Here is a 20972-nt window from a genome sequence, read left to right as displayed (position 1 = left end):
TTGCTTGGACGTTGCTCCGAGATCTGTGCTTTCACTTCGCTTCAAGTGCCCCTCCTTTCTCTTCTTTCATTCTGTCCTTTGGCTGTGAAGTCCGATCCCCCTTGAGGCTTTGGCTCTGAATTCTCTCTAGCATTGCGTCTATCTGCCTTTCATTCTGGACTGGATGTGGCACATTGGTTCTGCTCCCCCTTTCTGGGCCCATTAGATATCAGATGAGCACAAAAAGACCCGAAAGAACGTACAGCTTGCAGAATTGCTTGCAATGAGTGCTCCAGCATCCCTGCGGTCAGCCCTACGGCCGTGTTATGGGGCGTCTATGGCTCGCGCGGGGAAATCATGCCTTCCGGTAACATCAAGTAAGCTTCTCCAAAATTACGGCGTCGAAAGCCCAAGTTGGCCTGATTTCTAACCCATTTCCTCAAATCAGCATTTTTCGCGTCGCTAAACAAACGCCCGTCCGTTTGCCGGCCACAATGGCCCTCCGTTTCCAAACGAACCGCTACAACCTCCCTTGCCTCATCCCCCTCCGAGCCTGTGTCTAACACCCCCTACTCAGTCTTGACTGTTGGAGTCCCGCTGGAAATTTTTCCGGGCGAGCGCCGGGTGGCACTCACGCCACAGAATGTTGCCCTTCTGTTGAAAAAGGGAGTTTCCCGCGTGCTCATCGAACGCGGTGCAGGCGAGCGCGCTCAGTTACTGGACCATGCCTACGAAAAGGCCGGTGCGACAATGGTCGACCGGGATGCAATCTGGTCTCAGAGTGACATCGTGTTGAAGGTCCGCAGCCCGCGGTCGGAGGGACCATTCAATGAAATTCAGGCTTTACGCAAAGGCTCGACCGTGATCTCTTTCATCTATCCCCTCCAGAACCAGCCCCTCGTCGAAGCACTTGCAGCCCGTGGCGTGACCTCCTTTGCGATGGATCGCATTCCGCGAATCACTCGTGCGCAGACTTTCGATGCCCTTAGCTCCATGGCCAACATTGCAGGTTACAAGGCGGTACTGGAGGCTTCTAATCACTTCGGTCGCTTCTTGACTGGCCAGGTCACTGCCGCTGGAAAAATTCCTCCCAGTAAAATTCTCGTTATTGGTGCTGGTGTAGCTGGGTTGAGCGCAATCGCGTCTGCACGTCGCATGGGTGCTATTGTTCGTGGCTTTGATACCCGCCCGGCTGTGCGAGAGCAAGTCCAGTCTTTAGGCGCCGAGTTTGTCGAGGTTGCTTTCCAGGAAGATGGATCTGGTCAGGGTGGATATGCCAAAGAAATGTCCAAGGAATTCATCGAAGCTGAAATGAAATTGTTCATGGAGCAAGCTAAGGAGGTTGATATCATCATCACCACGGCCCTGATCCCAGGCCGACCTGCGCCGAAGCTCATTACTAAGGAAATGATTGCTGCAATGAAACCAGGCTCTGTCATCGTTGATCTTGCTGCTGAGGCAGGTGGGAATTGCGAAGCTACTGTTCCCGGGGAATTGAGTAGCTACAAGGATGTCACCATCATCGGCTACACGGATCTTCCTTCGCGTCTCCCTACCCAGTCTTCAACGTTGTACTCGAACAATATTACCAAGTACCTTCTCTCCATGTCTCCCCAGGAGAAGTTGTTTGGAATAGACTTTAATGATGAAGTTGTGCGCGGCTCTATCGTGACTCATAATGGCGAAATAATCCCCCCTGCTGCTCCACCCGCTCCACCTCCAACCCCAAAGCCAGAGGCACAAGCTGTCAGGGCAAAGGAGGAAGTCGCTTTGACGCCGTGGCAAAAGGCAACACGCGATGTGACAGCGGTAACAGGCGCAATGGGCACGACCCTAGCCCTGGGAAAGGCAGCTGGTCCAGTCTTTATGGGCAACATGATGACCTTCGGACTTGCTGGTCTGGTCGGCTATCGCGCTGTGTGGGGAGTAGCACCTGCACTCCACTCGCCGCTCATGAGCGTTACCAACGCCATTTCTGGCATGGTAGGCATTGGTGGACTGTTCATTATGGGAGGAGGCTATGTGCCGACTACTATCCCGGAATATTTCGGTGCTGTCTCCGTGTTTTTGGCTTTCCTGAACATCTCCGGCGGCTTTGTGGTCACGAAGCGCATGCTGGACATGTTCAAGCGTCCAACCGACCCTCCCGAGTACCCATGGCTGTACGCTGTCCCCGCTGTGGTGTTTGGTGGTGGCTTCATTGCGGCTGCCAGCACTGGCATGTCCGGCCTGGTCCAAGCTGGATATCTCGTCAGCACGATGCTATGCATGGGCTCAATCTCTAGTCTGGCATCGCAGCAAACAGCCCGGCGCGGCAACATTTTCGGCATCCTGGGAGTAGCCTCCGGTATTCTGGCCTCACTAGCTGCGGTAGGCTTCTCTCCTGAGACCCTCGCGCAGTTCACGGCTGTTGCTGGAACAGGTGCCTTGATCGGAGGATTGATGGGCCGTCGCATCACACCAACCGGTCTTCCCCAAACCGTCGCTGCTCTTCACTCGGTAGTAGGATTGGCTGCGGTTTTGACTAGCGCCGGAAGTGTGATGGCCGATGTTGGTGACATCACAACTCTACACCTGACAACAGCATACCTGGGTGTTCTGATTGGTGGTATCACCTTTACCGGCTCGATCGTCGCTTTTCTGAAACTGGCAGGGCGTATGTCTTCCAAGCCGACGATTCTGCCCGGCCGACACGTTCTCAATTCGACACTGTTGGGCAGTAACATGGCAACAATGGGAGCGTTCATTACACTGGCGCCAGGAAGCCCTGCAATTGCTGCTATCTGTCTGGGAACAAGCACCGTCCTTAGTTTCCTGAAGGGCTACACCACGACCGCAGCTATCGGTGGGGCCGATATGCCCGTGGTCATCACGGTGTTGAACGCTTATTCCGGATTCGCCCTCGTGGCTGAAGGTCTGATGCTCGACAATCCACTTCTCACCAGTGTCGGATCTCTGATCGGTGTCAGCGGCTCCATTCTTTCATACATCATGTGCGTTAATATGAACCGGTCGCTGACAAACGTCCTATTCGGTGGAATCTCGACTCCAGCTGCGCAAACCCAGAAGAAGATCGAGGGCGAGATCAAGCAAACTAGCATCGATGACACCGTAGAAGCTTTATCTGGCGCGGAGAATGTCATCATTGTGGTTGGCTATGGTATGGCTGTTGCCAAAGCCCAGTATGCTCTTTCGGAGATTGTTGGCTTGCTGCGTGCGCGTGGCGTCAAGGTTCGCTTCGCCATTCACCCTGTTGCTGGCCGAATGCCCGGCCAATGTAATGTGCTGCTTGCAGAGGCCTCTGTGCCTTACGACAGTAAGTCATTCATCGTCTTAGACTGATAGTCCATTTGCTGACAATCGATGCAGTCGTCTTGGAGATGGAGGAGATCAACGAGGACTTCTCAGACACAGATGTCACCCTCGTGATTGGCGCCAACGATACCGTTAACCCTATCGCCATGGAGCCCGACTCCGCTATCTCCGGCATGCCTGTCCTCCATGCATGGAAGAGCAAGGAGGTTATTGTAATGAAGCGGGGGATGTCCAGCGGATATGGTATGATTGTGCTCTCTGCCGTCCCTGATGAATGAACCCATCTAACCTTATCCACAGCTGACGTTCCAAACCCCATGTTCTTTATGCCCGGAACTCGGATGCTATTTGGCGATGCCAAGACCTCCTGCGACGGTAAGTGTCACTTGCATGGTTATCTACGAACGAAAATAATGCTGATCTATTCCCAACAGCCATCAAAGCTGCCCTGGAGGCACGGAAATAGGCATCGCCTGGAACCCATCGTCTTTTTGTGACTGCATCTTCTGTTGTGCATCGCTCCTTGTTCACTGCGACATCTTGTGCCCCAGTGGCTTGATTTCATGCTCAATTCCAAGCTCACGCCGGATGAATGGTTAACTACTATCATGTCAGTAGGTCGAGTTCTTAGTGCACGTGCTAACCTTGAGCAACAATTTCTTATTACGGGGCACTCCCAATCCAGGGAATGCCAAACTTGGCATTTTAATAAAGATCTTCATGGTGGAGTCCCCGAACCCCTGGCGGGCTGTGCCCTCCCAGTCCCGGATCGATCGGGTCAGTGGGTCAAACAAATATGAAATTTTCACATTCTCGTCTCTATTGCACCGAGCACGGAACATGGCCATATCGGCAACTCAAGATTGGTTGACCATGTCCCTAGTGGCTGTAGCTAGGAATTCACCTAAACCAGACTCCGGCTGGTTTTCCGGGTTACCAATATGAGGAAATGATCGAGTACCCCTTGCTCAGCTTCCTGCACGCTCGCAAGACATGTAAAAATTTTTTTTTTTTTTCAAGAAAACTCATTAAATCGCTAGCGTTTAGCCAAGATGGTGGAGTGGGAGACCACGAGTCTTGATTCGTATGGTTCCAGGGAAACTGGAGACCGTTGACCTCCCGGAGCTGAGAGTGTGAAGAGATGCCTCGATGGCTTGCAAGCAATGTTATTCAGAACGATTGTATTATCCGTACCCAGAAGATAAAACCACCCCACAATTTCCTCAAATCAGATCCCCTGCGCCAAAGATTGAAGTCGACATTAGCCATTCTAGAAGGTGACATGATTTCGCCTTGTCCAAGTCCACGCCCGTCATAAGTTAGCTGATCAGAAGCAGAGGTGACGAGAGAGGGACATGAAATAGCATAGTTGCGCCAAAAGAAACCAGCGAACACCAAAAAGACACCAGAATTAAACCTCGGGAACTCAAGCCACATAAAAGATGCCCCCCATAAAAACACCACTAGATCGATAGATCAATATATATTAAGCACCAGAAAACCAAAAGAAGATAGTAATAAGAAGGTTGAAAGACTGAAAACTGAAGAAAGAAGAAAGAGGAAGAAAAGAAAAAGAAGAAAAAAGCAACGAGGCAGGTACGCCATCTAAGTCTTGTGCGATTTCCTCCCCAGCTTCAATCCCATAAATCCCCTCCCACTGGGCAAAACGCTAGCATGTCGTGTATGGCGACGTTGGCTCGACTTACGTACGATATGGCAGTCAGCGCTGGGATGCGGAATAGGCTGTGTAGCAACCGAGATCTGTGACGAAGAGGGACCATCGACGCCGACCTCTGAGCGCAGACTACTAAGCGAATGGACGCTCGAGGAGGAGTGTTTTCTCGTCATGCGACGCATCATAAGTGGCGAGCGACTTGTGAGAATATTCGATACGCTGTAGGTGGAAGGCCCACTGCGCTTAGAGGAGATAGATGGCAGTGGTGAAGTGGATGCATTTGAGGCCGGGCTGCAGACTCTGGTGAGTTTGGATGGTGCATCGGTGTAGTGGCTTTTTTTGCCATCCTCGGCCGAGGACGGTGTTGATGGGCGGGAGGTGTAGGCTGGGACGCTGATGCTGCTTACACTGCGCATTGAAGGGGGTCGATAGGTGCGCAGGTTTAGTGACGGGGGTGGCATTGCTTTGTCAGTGCCTGATGTTCGGGGTCGGGGTCGGTGCTCTGGGAATGGGAGTGTGCGTGGTGGTGCTGGGAAAGAGGGGATCTCGGAAACTCGTTTGGTGATTGCACTGGGTGTGAACTGTGCATCTTCTTCCAGGGCTGGGACTGGAGCTATCTTGGGCGCCTGCTTCATGGTGTTCCGTTTCTCAGATACTCGTGGTGGCTGGGTGACTGAGTCTGACAAGCGTTGCATTGTCAGGCGACGGCTATCGGCCCTGACAAGCACAGAGCGAGTGCGGCTGCTTTCCCGGGAGCGAGAGTGACTAGGACGAGGTTTTGAGGTCTTTGACCGTGGTCCCAGGGCGTTGATCAAGACCAATGTAGGACGAGTTCCGGGCTCCATGATAGTGACCTTCTTTGCAACCTGGATGTCTACCTCCTCTACGGAAAAGAGCGACGAGGGTGAAGTCGAGCGGGACCTCGAGTTGGCCGGCTGCGGTGGTTTTGGCCAAACGTACATCGATGGTGGTAGAAAGGTACTGGCTGCCAGTTGTGGCGGAGAATCTGACGGTGGCAGTTCAAGAATAATCTGCTCTTCCGGATCAAAGACATACGTATCTTCGTCAAAGGTGGCATCGCTGTTTCTCTTGATAGTGGCAGAAGAGACGGGCCGGGACCGTTTGACCGTTGGCGGAGCCCGAATTTGTTCATCCCGATCATAGTCTTGTGAATTCTCATCGGCACTGAGGTCGGAATCGAAGATTTCGGCTCGTGAACCTACGGGCGAGAAAAGTACATCTTGGGCGCCTGTATCAGACTCAGATACAGCCTCCTCGTCTGACTCGTATCGATCTTGGAGGCTATGCCTGCTCAAGCGGTGTAGGCTCAGTGAGGGAGTAGGTTCAAACATGTTCCTGACAGTCGTATGGTTGTAATTGGGGGTTGAAGGTAGAAGAGAAGAAAGAGTGACTGTTCTAAAATGTAGGCAGTTCCGAAGAATAGGCAGCTCGGAAGCAAAAGGGAACCGCAACCCCAAAATCCAAGACCAACTGAGGATCCCCCAGCAGATATAACAGCTATCAAATCGCAGGGTAAAATCGCTGTAAAGAAGATCCGACAATCCACCAGGGCGACAAAAAGGGCTCTTTAAGGAAGTGGACCGAGGTGGGACCCAGGAGCTATGGGCAGGGGATGTATATAGATTCAAGCCGGAGCACGGAGAAGGAAGAAAAGGCATCCAGGAACATTTTTCCACCGCCTGGACACGTGTAGGCAGAGAAAGGGTTCAATAAACCTGAATTTGCTAGGACTAAATTGGTGCTCCATAGCCAGTGTGAACCTTGAGGGTTTTGGACGTGATTGGTGTCTCACCCTTGCATGTAGAAAAAAAAAATAGGGCGGGTTTATCAGCAGGGGGAGAAAGGAGAAAAAGACTGAGGCGGGAAGACTAGACTGATAGAGAAAAGAATAAATAGATTAAAAGAGAAGAAAATCATAGGATGATAGAATCTCACATCCAACACATGTATTCCGGCCTGATCTGATAGATCATCATGAGCTATTGGTCAAAGCCCATGCGCCTAATGCTCCGCGATTTTGTTCTACCTCAAAAGGTAGGGACATGCATATGAAGAGCAGAGCTTGAATGCCCCAACGGGTCTGATCAGAAAGAACCTTTGTATCTAGGAGAGTAGGAGAGTAGGAGAGTAGGAGAGTAGGAGAGTAGGAGAGTAGGAGAGTAGGAGAGTAGGAGAGTAGGAGAGTAGACAAGTATCTATTCCGCATGAGCGGGATGTCAATGAGACATCCCCGTGCGCATTCTATATTGCGAACCAACTTGTCAATTTGAAAATTGGAATGAACTCACCCGTAGGAACGGCGTGGAACAGCAAGTAACTAAAAAAGGACTCGAATCACATCCGGCGTTTAACAAGTTGCCAAGTCCGAGATCAGTGGGGCCGTATATACCTCAAACACACTTGCGAACCTCTCTCTTTAGTTTTACACGGTGGACTCGGAATCCTTCGGAGAAGGGAAAGTTTCCTTAAGATGCCAGGGGTCCGGACATGCTAACCTTGAGGGGGTTGGAGGTTGGAGGTATATTACTCTTCAAGGAGAAATCAGGGGTTTTGGTCTCCAGCGCTCAAGGACGGGGAATGACCATGACGATTAACATCAGCGAAGATGCTGGAAAGATGAATAACTCCCTACCTTCGTACTCTCTCCTTCTATCTATCCGTTTCTCGGCGATTTTCCAATCGATCTCACCCGGCATCCATCGATATCATCTATCATCAGTCTAAAATCCTCTACTAGTGCCACCGGCAAGGACTCCATATTCCCAGCTCTTGGATACATACACATTCTGCACGTCAAATTCTTGACCTTTGCTTCAACTGGCTTGCATTGACCAATATACCCCGTACCCAGTGGGTCTCAACGCTAGAGGGATTCGGCACCAGAGCTCCGTTTGCATGTCCAAAGCGTTTCAAATCGGACTAGGCCCATCGCGAGTTCATATGCTGATCTTCACTATAAACGTCAACACGGCTACGACTGCGTGCTAATCTCTTATCTTTTCTTTTTCTTTTTCTCTTTTCTCAAATTGGTGCCCATGCTCCGGCAGCATAGCCCGGCCCTACATGTCCAGTCTCCGAATAAACCACGCGCATGACATCCAAGCAAGGCGCTTGTAAAATTTTCACGAAATTGGGCAATGAGCAAAAAGAAAAAATGCAAATTGGGTCCTGGCCTTTGACTTTTCTTCTTGCCCTTGGTCTCTTAAATTGTGTCCAGCCCCCATGACCTCAAATGGTTAGGTAGGCTTGGTGCGAGGAGACGTGATGATAGTCACCGTTCTTGGAACCTGGGAGGCTGGATATAACCTGCCTTGCTCGTCGCCTTCCGATTTCAACCCTATTTTTGGGGCTTTCTCTCTCCGGGGGGCTGAGGCTCGAACCGTTTTGGCACTCGACACTGTGACAATGATCGCCGGGTTCACTGGGTCAATTGGACCAATGTCCGGGGCATACGAGATACATCACTTTCGTGGCGTTGGTGGTGCCTTGTCGCACAGGCCATGATGCGCGCGAAGCTCCACCTGGCGGTGCCTGTTCCTGCGTTTCCGTTTCTCCCGTGCAGTTTCCTGTATGATCCTGCACATGGTGCGACCAGAGGTATGACTGCAAGCTTTGATGTTGCCATACCAACATGGCTATTTGTTTGGCTTCCAATAGTTTGGGGGTGGAGTCGATAGGCTTGCATGGATAGCCTTGATGAGACGGGCTTGTCTCTCAGGACACAGACGGTGCATGGGAGATGCATCGTGAGTCCCGGCTATGCGGAAGGTGCTTACAGCATGGGCAATCAACGTTGCCCAGAAAAGAAAACCGGTCGTGCTGACCAGATGCGAATCGGCCATGTGGCACGTGGTCTCTTTCCCAATCTATCTGGCTAATGTTTCAGGAACGGACACGATTATATTTCTCTTTATTTGACGAGACGTCTATCAATGCATCTTTAATTATAAGGGCGAATGGTACAATCCAATGGCACGCCACCAAACGGGTGATAACGACAAACATGAACAGAAGAAGAAAACATTATAGAGTACAATCATGACGAGACCGTTGGGATAATCCAAGAGCATTCCCCCTGCAGGTTTTTCCGACAAAAGTTTCGGCGCATGTATTCCAACAACTCCGAGGCACATACCCCATGCCCGGCTAATGGACCTGGCATCATGAGGTGGTCATTCATTAAACAAATAGGGACGCATCACCGAAGAGCAGTCTGGCTACTCTGCCTTTGTTTGGCCACAAGCATTGGATGAATTAATGGCTCATCCGAAGATGATTCCACAGCCAAACTCGTGGGGCAATTAATTTTCTTCCAAATCACACGCTGAAAAGTTTCAGACGCGACTGTACTTCAGTTAGTCATTTAGGCCTTGCGAGAGCGTGTCACGGGGCCGTTGGAGCGACCGGTGGACTTGGCGCTGCCGAGGCCGGCCGGGGAAGGAATCTCGAAGTTCTTCATGTCGATCAACGATTTTTGGCCAGTGTTGCGGCGGGGACGTCCGGTCTTGGCGGTCTTGTTGTACGTAGCAATGTAGAAGGAGATGAACAGCACCAAGTAGGAGCTGATGATTCCGATACCAGCCATGGCAGCGAATTCCTCACCAGCACACTTGCCCATGTTAGGGAGCCACGGGAAGTAGACGGAGGTGAAGTAGGTGTACGAGGCGAAGTAGATGAATCCTTGAGACTGTCAGTTTTCCATTTGGCACAGGTTTTCGGGCCTGAAACGACTTACCGACGTCAATCACGAACTGGACGATCTGCAGCATGGTGATGTACTTCTTCCACCAGATGCGAACGCCACGGGCACTCTGGAAGTAGTACCAGTACATCACAACGTGAACCAACAGGTTGATGGCGATGGGCACCCATTGCACAGCAGTCACACCGATAAGCTGAGTGTAGCAGAGGAGAGCGGTAGCACCGTGGTGGTAGGTGTGAAGGAAGGTCAATGGCTTCTTCTTCAGAACCAGGAAGATAGTATCAATGAACTCGACGTATTTGTTGATGTAGTTGAGCTAATGGAGATTGGGGTGAGTTTCTCTTCTGATGGTCCAAGCGCTTTGCAACTTACGTAGTACAGAATGATCAGAGGGCGAGTCCAACCACCCTGCTGATCACAGATAGCGTAGAAGACTCCGTGTCGCCAGAGAGTAGGGAGCAGCTGCTCAATGAACAAGACCAGCAGGATACCGCTGACGGTGGTCAAAATAAGGTTGTGAATCATGAACAAGGTGTTCAGCTTGAACGCAGGTAACTTCTTCATAACCTCACGGCCACCAAAGATGATAGTGTAGTAGGTGATAAGCATCAGTGTAGTCTCCTTCAAGGTGGACAGAGGGGTCACACCCTCGGTGAAGTTAAACTCGCTGGCAGGATATCCCATAACCTTCTCGTAGACTTGATTGAAGAGGGGCCACAAGTGCACACCAAAGGGACGATCGATAGTCGGAGCCGAGACATGTTTGAGGATTTCAGACGCCATTGTGACAAGATTGGGTTGTTCTCTCAAAGCAAATGGATGTGGAATTGAAGATGGCGATAGCCCGGAAAGGCAACCTGTTCTTTTCTTGACGGGGCAGTGATAGGACCGCAATGAACCGCCAAAACAAAACAGGCAAGGCAAAGAATGAATGGAAAGAAAGCTGGAGAAAAGAAAGTGGGAAAAGGGGAAGAGAGAGGGAAAAGCTGGAGAAATAAGAGAACAACTACTTTTTACGTCCGGCGCGTCCGTTGAGGACCCAAAAGGGTTTAGCGTGCCAATGAGAAAAGGGGAAGATCAGGTTCCGATCGCATCGGAGTATATTGTCCGAACATGGGAACCATTATCAGATTCAATTTAGAATTAGATCTTATTATCATACTCTTAATATCAACTCCAGATCACAAAACATGGAGTGCACTGTGTAGATGCCATGTTGTCCTTGGTGTGAAACCACATGCGAGACTGGTTCAACGCCAAAAGTGCATTGTATATTACATAGAAATACCTTTGGAATATATACGCGAAATTACCGAGGCTTTATGCAAATCAAGTGCTATGCACTCCGTACATATCTTGGGCAAGTGACCACCTTTTGCTCTTAATGGCTAATGCGTTAGGCTAAGGCGTTAGGTGGATTCTCTCCGCCTCAACCACGGAGTAGATCCGCACCCGAAGCGTTGCATTAAAAATCTGGTCATTTCACATTACATATTCGGGTTACAACTGAATGCCATTGGAGTTTGAAATTTGCCATAGCTTGACAGGAATATCAAGGTCGCGTACGCCTGCTTGTGGTAGCCCGTACAGGGGAGGATGAAGAGCATCTCCGTAGAATAAAGACATGTACATCAATTTATCCACGCTTTATTTCATCTCTTGGGAGTTTCTTGCTTAGATAAAAATGGCACCATATCAATGGGTCGAAAAGATTGAAAGTTATAAAGATCTTAGAATGAGATGTTGTCAACTGTAGAGTACTGTACTCAGCCGAGGTCTAAGCTTAAAAGCCACCACTCATGTAACTACGGAGTACAACTTACTTAAATTCTCCGGTACCTGCTTATCGTCCTGAGCTTATGGAGTGCCATACTCACAGTAGATTAATTGAATTGGGGAGTTCCCCAATAATCATTTGAGCCGGCTTCTTTGCGCAATGGGGATGAGAAAAAAAAATACAACATCTGACATCCAATTATCCTCACAATCTATCTTTTGTGTTTTAAGATTACACCCTTCTTCAATACTGAGCCTTCTCGGATTAGAGAAATCGATACCCAAGTGATCCCAAATTAATCTTGGAGTATAACCTGAACCCAACCTTCGAACTGTCATGACCGTAAGACTCGGCCAATGACACGCATCTAGAAAGTGACAGCCGTCCAGCCAATCAGCATCCATCATTTGAGATCAAGACTTGGAACGGGGCCTATCGGATGATGACTCAGCACACGAATTGCTGCCTCAGGCGTCAACAACACACCACCCGCAAAATCCTAGAGGCACTTCACACCTCCCCTTCCCGTCCCCATCCACACTTCTCCCCTCACCATTGTTCCTGTCCGGTCCACCGTGGTCACGTTCTGAAAATGTCGTCCCTATCTATCTTCCGTGTGGCGACCCGCGCCGTTCGCCCTACCGGCGTCTTTAGAGCTCCCCAATTGACCCGGTCTCGGATGCAGTCCCCGGTGACTCTGGCTGCCGCCCGCGCCCACAACTTCGGTACCACCTCTATGCTCCGCTCCGGCCACGAGGATGAGACATTTGAAGAGTTCACTGCCAGGTACGCCCCCAATCGCATGCCATTGAAGCCGGAGGAGTCGGACAGAAGCGCCTTGCATCTCCATGTTAGGCGCTTCCCGGAACCAACATCGGCAATCATCTGGACATGACAGGGACATCTCATACTAACCGCATGTCCCAATGACAGATTCGAGAAGGAATTCGATGGTGTGCAGGACGTTTTCGAGCTCCAGGTATGACTCTCTCTCGACTTCACCTGAAGCATATTGATCGGCATGCGATTCAAGGCATCAGCCGCACCCGTCACTCGACTTGAGGCTTCTTTATCCGCACCGATTCGACAAATGACTAATGCATATCTTTGCAAACAGCGCAACCTGAACAACTGCTTCGCTTACGATCTCGTTCCCTCCGTCGAGGTCCTCACTGCCGCTCTCAAGGCCGCCCGTCGTGTTAACGACTTCCCTACCGCTGTCCGCGTCTTCGAGGGTACGCTCCCGCAACATCCTATCTTGGAGCTCCACTGTTGTCGCTCGGTGAACCACAGCTAACGCAATTTCTGTCATTAGGCATCAAGGCCAAGGTCGAGAGCCCTGACCAGTACAAGCAATATCTGGCGTCCCTCGAGGGTCTCCGCGTCGAGTTGGGTGTCGCTCTGCGGGAGGAGCTCTACCCCGAGGAGGCGTAAATTCCCATCATCAATTCCAATTTTACGTCAATTTTCTCTTAAACAGTACCCCCTCGCACGTTGTTTATCCAGCACTGTTTGACTGGCTGAGGATTAGGCTAGGTAGCAGAGAAAACTGTATACATATTTTAGAGTTCTCTTGTGTTGTTAGTGCTGTTGGCTGGAAAAAGGTCCTCGGTGCCTTGGTTGGTGCTTAATCTATCTTGGTTCCATCTTGTTCAGTCATCCTGCATTGTTGTATTATCAACCGCTCATGTCAGCCCTTAGTCCTCAATCCTCTTTCCTTAGTTGACAACGTTACTGCACTTACATTACGGAGAATGTTACTTGCTCTAAATGACAGAATAGTCGGACTGGGTTGAGTCTCAGTTTTTGTTCCTAAGTAGCCAATATATCACACAAAATGACAACTGCGATGAACTGAGCCAACAACTATGACCATGCGCAATTTTTATAAATACAACCCGTAGCTCTCCAGAAGACAGCAACTTGGCCAAAAACGTATTTTTGTGACAAGGAATTAAACAAAGAACGGGGAGAGGGGAAAAAAGGAACACAAAATCATCAATACACACAGGTATGTGTCCGCTTAAACGCCGGGTACCAAAGCCACTGACATTCAGTAATATAGTCATAGGGGTATGCAAGGTGATGCAAGAAATCGAGTCGTGAGGAATTCTCCAGAATGACAAGAGACGAGAGAACAGATGAAACGGGACATCGTGTTAATTAGTGCGTTCCAACATACTTGAAGTAAGTAGGTCGGCAATCCTCCTTGGAAAGGAAGTCTGCGCCCTGGAAGAACTGGCCAGCTTTGCAGCCGGAGCATTTGGGAGAATTGGGGCAGTTAAGATACGGGATGTGATTGTATCCGATATCACGGAACCTAGTGAAGATGTATGTGAGTGAAGGTGCTTAAATGAAAGAAAGAGAATGTGACCTACCAGTGGACGTTGGCGGCATCGGCGAAAAGACCAATTCCGAGGGAGTGAACTGGAGCATCACCCCAGCGTTCATAGAAGAATCCACCAGCACGATCCAGGTGCTGGAAATAAGCCTCGTACTTTTCGCCGCGGAAAAAGTCGAGATCGCCGATTTCGAAGTTGGACCAGAAGTGGCAGGTGGAGTATCCATTGGCTATCTTGGTATGCTCAGGACGGGCCACATCATCCGTAATCCACTCCCACATGTTGTTGTCGCTGAGGTACGACGGGTTGGCGGCGAGGAATTTCTGAGTCTCGGGCCAAAGGGTCGGGATACTCTGTGGTGCGTCGTAGAGGTTGATGGTGAAGCCGTAAGTCTTGTTGCCATCCTCCATGTATCGGAACACATCGTAGTCGACGTCGCAGAAGAACTTGACATTGGGCTCGATACGCCAGTAGTAGCGGTAGCCTGCGAGGGCAGGGTGCTTGTAGAACATGCCGCTGTTCCAGCGACACATCTGGTGGTAGGAGACCTTGGAGCTGTACTGGATGTCTTGTTCCTCCAACACCTTTGCAGACTCGCGGAAAAGGTCCATATTGATCCATTCCGGAACATCCCAATGTTCCTTGGGTACAAGTTCTGCATCTAAAGTTAGGTATGGTTCATCTTGTTCTAACCGGACTGGAATGCGTACCATATTGGCACTTGGCCTTGGTCATTGCCCGAGTCTTCTGCTTGAATTCTTCGGTGAAGGGTACATCATTGAAGAAGATATAGGGATAGTTGAACTTGTTGTTCCATGTTCGCTCTAGGTCACTCATTGTCGAGAGCAACTGATCCAGTTCCTCGTTGCGGACGAGGGTGATGAGCGCAGCATTGGTGCGGGCAGATTGTTCGCTATTGGGGGAATAATCGTGTTCGTCGGCTCGCCATAAGTTTCCTACAGGTTCTCCGGTCGCTATGAAAATAGTTAGTATGACACTTAGAAGGCGATTGTTGTAATGGGAGGTGTGGCAAGAAACCGGGGCCACGCACGATCTACAAGAGGATCCTTTTTCATGCCATGAACCAACCTAGACCCTTCTTCAGAGGAGCTCTGGTGTAATTGGAAGACAAGAAATAGACAAAGAAGGATGCATGCTGCACCCAGCATACGAATCGGTCGTGCGACAGCCATAGTGATGGTCTTTGCTTAAGGGGGAAAATGGACGGAGGGAGAGGCGCGCAACAAGAGTGGCCATCCTACCTTTTCGGGATTAGCGTCATTCAAGCACAACATCCGGGTCTCTCTTCAACATTATGTTTCTTCACTTTATGACTTCTGGAGACATCTCGATGTGATTGATCCTTGTTTCTGGACCCGAGAATATCTCTTAAAATGGCTCTCGCGGCTGATCTGAGTACGCTTATCGATGCCTTGATCACTTCAGTTGCTAAGATACCACCGGACCAAAAGGTAATATAATGACTTTTCATAATTCTCATATCATCATTCACAATGTACTAATATATGTGCAGGGGTCTGTGCGTGTTCAAAGTGTGAAGCGTCGTGTACAAGGGAGTCTACGAACTGGTTCTCATACGCGCACCGACCAGTTTGCAGTGACCAAGCAACTCGAAGGACTACAGGAAAAGTTTCAAATATTGAATAGAGATGAACTTGCCGAAGCCCTTCACAATCGTATTGCGGAGCTGGAAAATAATCGGACCTCCTGGCACCCAGAGATCCTGAGTCTATTTCTGCAGCTTTCAGATCGCCCCGCTCTTTTATCTACGGTCAAACGTCCGGAGGAAGTGGCCAAGGCACCAGAAGCAAAAGAGACTCTTTCCTGGTCGGACCTTAATGCGGAAGGGACGGCATTCAGCGACGAAGAAATCTGGGAACAGGTAGACTTTGCCGGCGACTCATCAGATGACGACTTTTCATCCGTTGCCAGTGATGTATCGCTTCCAAAGCATAGGCCTCAATCCGCCACGACAGTGGATGAAGGGTACAATATTCCAGATGAAGTGTTTGTTCCGGCAGAGGATGAGGATCTTGTGGCCTCTCTAGAAAAGGCTCAATTTTGGAGAGCGGAAAATCACCCTTCGTTGCTCCAGGGGGAAGCAGCCACCTCGCGACTTGTCACAGAATCTCAACTTGCTAGAGAGACCATCTTTATGCTTCAGGGCCTTCCGACGTCTATTTATGTACGTTTGGATGATGACTTCGGAGTGGATCGAAGATACACACTCGCACATTCATCTAGTGAAGCTCTAGCATCGCTTTTGCAGCGTTTCAGCGAGATAGGCGCCAAAGTCAACGATTTACGGCGTTTCACCAAGCTCCAACAGACCATTCCATACATGCAAACGTTTTGCCGGGGCTTAGAAGATCGTCTCCTTGAATTTGATAGAATGTTATCTCAAGTTCAGTGCAAATACCTTTCCGCCGGGTCAACTGTCAGTCTCATCCAGCTTCTTGTTGACGTTCGTCAAAACTCTCACGAGCTAGTATTGCTCGCAGAAATGATCACCAAACTAGCCGATAACTCGACTGATCAACCAATGTGCTGCCTGGATTCCTTATACAATTTAATATGCATGCTAGAAGCCCTTGGCGACGAAAGTACGTCCCAACGCCTAGCGGGCCTATTCTTTATGTGCTTCAAAACATATTCAAGCTCGATCCGACTATGGATGGAAACAGGCCAGGTCGATGCTTCGGACAGCACTTTCTTCGTGCGATCTAATCGTGAGAATGAGAACAGGGATTTACGAACTCTTTGGCATGATTGGTTTGTGCTTGACACGGGCTATAGGCAGCAGAGGATTCCCCAATTCCTCGAAGCTGGTGTGCAGAAAGTTTTCACGGCTGGGAAAAGCATGGTATTTCTGCGCTACCTTAATGCGCCACCAGATATTGAGGCCATGAGATTTGAGGACCTCTACTCCCAGGATTCTTCATTATTACATGTACTTCCTTTCCCCGCACTAGTAGAGTCTGCTTTTGAAAAGCTCGTGGATGTGGATCATTCACTCAGTGCTAGCTTCTTACGAACCGAACTCGACCAACAATGCGGATTATGGTCCTCCCTTGATGCTCTTCAACATGTCTACCTCGCCAAAGACATGAGCGCTGTTACAATAGTTGACGCCAAAATTTTTGAGCTGATCGATCGGGGTCGTTCCTGGGATGACAGGTTCCTGCTCACTGAGATATCAAGGACGGCTTTCAGTTCAGTATCTGTCGTTGACACGTCAAGACTCCTTATGCGGCCAGCTAGCACTCCATTGCGGGTTTATCAAAATCGAACTGTGGGCATTCTGGAAGCAATCTCAATTGATTATGGCCTCTCGTGGCCTATTGCAAACATAGTTACCGAGGGCGCAATGCACACTTACCAACGGATCTCGACATTTCTGATGCAAATCAGACGCGCTAAACATGCCATGGTGAAACAGCGTGTTCGCGACGCCCGCATCACCACACCTGACGACAATGACAAATTGGTGCACGCTCTACATCACAATATGCTCTGGGTTCTCGATTTCATTTACGGCCATTTGACCTATCTCGTAATATCTACCGCAACCCGATCTCTACAAAAAGATTTGTCTAGCGCACAAGATGTCGATGCCATGATAGGCGCCCACCAATCATATATGTCGTCTTTGGAAGCCCAGTGCCTCCTCCGCAAAGATTTATCACCCATCCATGACGCAATCATCAATTTCCTGGATCTGTGTGTTCATTTCGCAGATCTACAAGCCGCCCACTTGCTCGGCGACGAAGGCCAACAAAATCCGGAGAGTCTGAACGCACCGCGCACAAAGATAGACATTCAAAACGAGTTCGACTCCGATGATGATGATGATGATGAGGAGGAGGACTACGATCATATGAACCACGAACACACACTCACTATCTCATTTCGTGACTCGACCTACAGCCAGCAGATGAAAACAGTCAACTCCAACTTCAACTATCTAACCACCCTTGTCACGGATGGCTTAAAAAATCTAGCCCGTGCAGATGATGGGCTTCAAAGTTGGGATATTCTTGCCGACAAGCTCGAATGGAGGCGGAGTTGGCATAGAAATTGATACCCCTGTTTTGGTTCCAGCGGGAGTTGGCGTTATGTAGGGTCTGAGTAGTGGAAGGTGCAATAATGACTTTTTTTTTTAACCACGAACATAAGCTTCGGTCTCAAAATAAAGTTCCCTGAGCGTTTCTTCTACCCGATTCGGAAACTCAAACAGGCGACCCCTTTTTCAACCGGGGTCGCAGACTTCCATGGATGTCCACGGAGCGATCACCAACCCCGTCCAATTGGAGACTTAGAGCCCAGATTAATGGGAAGAATTTGTATTGCCAGGTACGCGTAGGGTCTGATTTGCGCTCTATTCATTTGCACAAACCATTTATTGCTCTGAAGGTTGAGCGGCCTCTTGCTCCGAAGGCTGGGCTGTCTCTTCTTGCTTTGCGCCGGGGAAGCGAGAGCCTCTATCCTTGACCTTCTTGACCTTCTTTTGCACAACCGGAGGCGGGTAAGCCTTTAATGTTACCTCCTGCCATTCAGGCGAGGCTGTGTAAGCGGCGTGAATAGGGGCCATAAGGGCAATCATGGCAGCCGAGACAGCAGGCTTAAGCAGCTGTGGTGTCAACTAAAATGTTTGTTAGATACGAGCCTGTGTGATGAGAAAGATAGGTAGACATACAATATCAGCTGCGTAAGCATCGTGCATCTGCTTAATATCGGTAAAGACCAGAGGTTCAGCGTCCTTGCGCTCGACGCGGAATTCTCCGTGGCCCTTAAGGACAGCTGCGGGCAACAGAATGTGCTCGACCAAGGAAAGTACACCGTTGTCTTCGACGATCTTGGGGAAACACTCTGCCTTCCGGATTTTCTTTGTGATACTTTCGGCCGAGTCGAGGAGATCGATTTTGCTATCTGATCGGAGTTTAGCATAATGATAAAGACAACTTCTGATCAAGAGGGAGTTGATTACCTGGGTTATCACTAGAGCTCATCTTCCCGGAGGATAAGGAGGCCATCATAGGATTTAGAAGGTGGGCACGCTGGACGTAGGTAAGCCTCTGATAGTTTGGTTAAAATCGTAGGATGATAACTCACAATGCGGTATCCAAGTTTAGGGAGCCATTCCGTCGCTGAGGTGAAGAGCTTCCTCTGATCCACTCCGCCGAGCTGAGCATCACAATTTAAGTGCTGCTCATCGAGAACTTGAAGAACTGGGTACAATAGTCTGGTGAACGGTTAGTATTCGTACATTGTGCAATCCATATGGACGAGGGAATTGGATATCTATACCCGCTTAACGGAGCATTGCCAGTCTGCTTAACGACCTCACTACCCGCCTTCTTGGCTTGACCTTCGGAGATCAAAGAAGACAATTTGTACACATCAAGCACATAATCAGGACTCTTCTGGTAGGAACTACCAAGAACAAATTCGAGCTTTTCGGTAGGAACCCCGACAGCTTGAAGAATAGCAGTGATGATGTTTCGATAGTAAATCGAACGTTGTTCCACTAGCTCGAGCGGCGCTTTCAACTATTTATTTTCAAAAAGGGTTGGTTAAATCGGGATTTGAACGAGTCACTCCGAAAGATATGCGCTTACATTATCGAGAAAGGCGTGTACATCAGCAAGCAGAATCGTCACATCACAGCCTGCGAGGAGCAACTGCGAGATCTTTAGCGCTGGCACAAAGTAGCCAATGTGAGGGCGACCGGTGGTCTAGAAAAGGGAAGGTGTTAGCAGGGTGTGTCGCAATAAAGACTTTTTCTACGAACTGCTGTGCCCCAGTACACCCTAGGATTGCGTCCGCTTTTCAATATGTCCTGGATGATCTCTGGATTGAGGAACTCGGCGAGGTTCGAATTGATCTGCAAGAAATGAGCTTTGGTTTAAAATGCGGTTTGCGTAGGGTCTCACGAGATCGAATCTTGCTTGCGCCGCAGAATCCATGGTGGGCTAAAAACAGGAATTTCAAATATTAAGATGCAATAGAGTGAGCGAGCGTGAGAGGAGAAGACAGGAGAGTTGTCCAAAAGAAGAGCAAAAAGCGAAAGGTGGGATGGGTGACTCAGCGATGACCTCCCCGCTCTATCTCCGCTAATCTCCATTCCCTCCGACACTTGAGCAGCTTGGAATGCTTCCGTTTCATTACATCAAGATATCATGCATAGTATTGAATTTTGGTTTCACATCTTAAGCAGCGCACGTAGAATCATTGCTCTGTTTAGGTGAATGTGGGTAACGCCCAACCTCGAAGCAGATTGTTGCTCATCTTATATCTTCTCCAGGCGGGTTATTTTTCGACGATTGGACTTGTTTAAAGACAAACCTATCCAGCGGCAAGAAGTGCTTAGGTTGTTACCAAATGGATATCATTTTCTTTAGTATCTAGTTGACCCCTGTGAATACATTAGCCCTAGAAGCTCACCTGCCTGCAGGCTAAACCGTCCTCACTGGCAGTAGAACTGGGTTCCATTCCCAGGAACGTCCTATACTGCGTTTGATGCCTGCTTCATTCGCATCGCCCAAGATATTCTTCGGCGAGCTTCACATGTGCCGTTAACAAGTAGGCATTTAAATGTCTTCTCTTCGAGCCTTATGCTGACTGCAGCCTTGTCAAGTTCCTATATAGAACCTTGATGCATGGAGCTGCAGACTTCTCCTACACGGTCTTCATCCCATTGTTGCTGTTAAAGGGCGTAAACAGCCAGTTGTATTAGAGGATAGGTGAAGATAAGACCCATGGATCAAGGTCAAAGTATACTTTAAAAGGAAACCGTGAAGGTGACACTTTAGGCGAGTAAGGGAATCACTCGGCCTTCTTTTGTTGTCGCACAGTAAGGGAACTAGATAATATGAGCCTAGAAACCAGGACACGATGAGGAACATCCCAAGATTGATATAATGCGGGGTTCATTTAGATTGTATTCCCGTTCATTTTATGTGATGTTTACCGATGGATAAAGTTTCTCTAATTTCATCAATGTTTCTTCCTACTGAATAAAGTGGAGGTTCCCAAAGGCCAAAAACATCCTTTTGTTCCTTCTGATAGTTGTTCTACCGAAGAGATCCCCCAGGCCAATGTTGTTGACTCAGTGCCCCGCAATACCCCTCCATTCGACCC

The 20972-nt window shown here is 49.3% G+C and overlaps 7 protein-coding genes across 7 annotated transcripts; 3 read left to right on the top strand and 4 right to left on the bottom strand.

Annotated features, from left to right (window-relative positions):
• Positions 1-262: 262 nt before the first annotated feature.
• On the top strand, positions 263-3760 carry Pdw03_7232 (Nicotinamide nucleotide transhydrogenase, putative; the record flags this gene model as incomplete). The annotated part of the gene is made up of 5 exons (XM_014678620.1): positions 263-356; positions 428-3295; positions 3349-3537; positions 3595-3669; positions 3729-3760. The coding sequence occupies 5 exons, from the start codon at positions 263-265 to the stop codon at positions 3758-3760; spliced, it is 3258 nt and encodes a 1085-aa protein (XP_014534106.1).
• Positions 3761-4899: 1139 nt separating this feature from the next.
• Pdw03_7231 (uncharacterized protein) lies at positions 4900-6321 on the bottom strand (the record flags this gene model as incomplete). Its single annotated transcript, XM_014678621.1, has 1 exon — positions 4900-6321. The coding sequence occupies one exon, from the start codon at positions 6319-6321 to the stop codon at positions 4900-4902; it is 1422 nt and encodes a 473-aa protein (XP_014534107.1).
• Positions 6322-9353: 3032 nt separating this feature from the next.
• On the bottom strand, positions 9354-10475 carry Pdw03_7230 (Fatty acid elongase (Gns1), putative; the record flags this gene model as incomplete). Its single annotated transcript, XM_014678622.1, has 3 exons — positions 9354-9670; positions 9726-10008; positions 10065-10475. 3 exons carry the CDS (start codon positions 10473-10475, stop codon positions 9354-9356), a joined length of 1011 nt encoding a protein of 336 aa, XP_014534108.1.
• Positions 10476-12061: 1586 nt separating this feature from the next.
• Positions 12062-12903, top strand: Pdw03_7229 (Cytochrome c oxidase subunit Va, putative; the record flags this gene model as incomplete). The annotated part of the gene is made up of 4 exons (XM_014678623.1): positions 12062-12255; positions 12403-12448; positions 12587-12704; positions 12785-12903. The coding sequence occupies 4 exons, from the start codon at positions 12062-12064 to the stop codon at positions 12901-12903; spliced, it is 477 nt and encodes a 158-aa protein (XP_014534109.1).
• Positions 12904-13632: 729 nt separating this feature from the next.
• Positions 13633-15004, bottom strand: Pdw03_7228 (Glycosyl transferase, family 15; the record flags this gene model as incomplete). Its single annotated transcript, XM_066101597.1, has 4 exons — positions 13633-13789; positions 13848-14466; positions 14522-14785; positions 14863-15004. The coding sequence occupies 4 exons, from the start codon at positions 15002-15004 to the stop codon at positions 13633-13635; spliced, it is 1182 nt and encodes a 393-aa protein (XP_065956680.1).
• Positions 15005-15205: 201 nt separating this feature from the next.
• Positions 15206-17913, top strand: Pdw03_7227 (Gamma-tubulin complex component GCP5, putative; the record flags this gene model as incomplete). Its single annotated transcript, XM_014678625.1, has 2 exons — positions 15206-15283; positions 15346-17913. The coding sequence occupies 2 exons, from the start codon at positions 15206-15208 to the stop codon at positions 17911-17913; spliced, it is 2646 nt and encodes an 881-aa protein (XP_014534111.1).
• A 318-nt stretch (positions 17914-18231) lies between these two features.
• On the bottom strand, positions 18232-19798 carry Pdw03_7226 (Aminoacyl-tRNA synthetase, class Ic; the record flags this gene model as incomplete). Its single annotated transcript, XM_014678626.1, has 8 exons — positions 18232-18474; positions 18529-18761; positions 18820-18889; positions 18945-19074; positions 19140-19381; positions 19451-19567; positions 19624-19716; positions 19766-19798. 8 exons carry the CDS (start codon positions 19796-19798, stop codon positions 18232-18234), a joined length of 1161 nt encoding a protein of 386 aa, XP_014534112.1.
• Positions 19799-20972: the final 1174 nt, after the last annotated feature.

The sequence above is a fragment of the Penicillium digitatum genome, chromosome 2 (assembly GCF_016767815.1).
Source record: "Penicillium digitatum chromosome 2, complete sequence".
Classification (NCBI taxonomy): domain Eukaryota; kingdom Fungi; phylum Ascomycota; class Eurotiomycetes; order Eurotiales; family Aspergillaceae; genus Penicillium; species Penicillium digitatum.
The sequence above is the reverse complement of the archived record's forward strand: the minus strand, read 5'-3'. Positions and strand labels throughout refer to the sequence as shown.